The 818-nt window shown below is 49.8% G+C and overlaps 1 protein-coding gene across 1 annotated transcript in view; it reads left to right on the top strand.

The window, feature by feature from the left end:
• Positions 1 to 467, top strand: part of LOC134446472 (E3 ubiquitin-protein ligase TRIM47-like) — a 23,455-nt gene extending 22,988 nt beyond the window's left edge. The window contains exon 9 of the mRNA XM_063195841.1: positions 399 to 467. Within this exon, the coding sequence (XP_063051911.1) occupies positions 399 to 467 (69 nt within the window). The remainder of the gene's footprint in view (positions 1 to 398) is intronic.
• Positions 468 to 818: the final 351 nt, after the last annotated feature.

Below are 818 nucleotides of genomic sequence, written 5' to 3'. Positions count from 1 at the left end.
CCTAAGCAGCCTCTGGTACGGAACGCCCAGAGGACCATAACACACCACATCTCCCCTTCTCCAAAGTAGTCATAAACTCTTAAACAAAACATGGACTACCTAACTAAAAAGCATTTAGTCTGTCTGACACTTTAAGATCACTGAAAATACGGAATATGAAAACAACACTTAAACCTGTTAAATTTGTTCTGCATTACTGGACGTAATCTTTGAGCCATGCAGGTGCCTTCACCTCCCTCCTTGGATGAACCCTTTCTTCATTCTCCTCCACCCTCAATTCTGGTGCTGCTGTCTGTTCCGTGTCCCCCACATTCTGTGTAGGGCCTTGAATGTCTGGTAAGGGTCTGAGGTGTGCTTTGTTTCTCCTCACCTCTTCTGTATCTGTCTCCACGACATAGGAACGGGGAGTGTCTGCTTCTCTCAGCACCGTAGCCGGCTCCTGGGTGTTTGTAATCCAGACACGCTGACCTGCTTGTAGCTCTGGCCTGACCCCCGCTCTATGCCTTTTGTTGTAGGCCAGTGCCTGTGCCTGTTTTAACTCTTTGTCCTTGTCTGCAAATTTCTTTTGGTTTGGCCACTGTGGTTTGAGTTGACTGGGTGAGAGTGGCAAGGGTGAGCGCAGCCTTCTGCCCATCAGGAGCTCTGCCGGTGAAGGGCCTTGATTCAGCGGCGTGACCCGGTATGCCAACAGGGCCTTGTATGGGTCGGTGTTCTTCTTCAAGAGGCTTTTCCCCATTACTCTGGGCGAAGTATGGGCTGCTGGTGACATGTCTGAAGTCATAGTCTGTGGCAAAAGAGGAGAAAGAGGCAGAGGAAAA

This window comes from Engraulis encrasicolus, chromosome 3 (assembly GCF_034702125.1).
Source record: "Engraulis encrasicolus isolate BLACKSEA-1 chromosome 3, IST_EnEncr_1.0, whole genome shotgun sequence".
Taxonomy (NCBI): domain Eukaryota; kingdom Metazoa; phylum Chordata; class Actinopteri; order Clupeiformes; family Engraulidae; genus Engraulis; species Engraulis encrasicolus.
The sequence above is the reverse complement of the archived record's forward strand: the minus strand, read 5'-3'. Positions and strand labels throughout refer to the sequence as shown.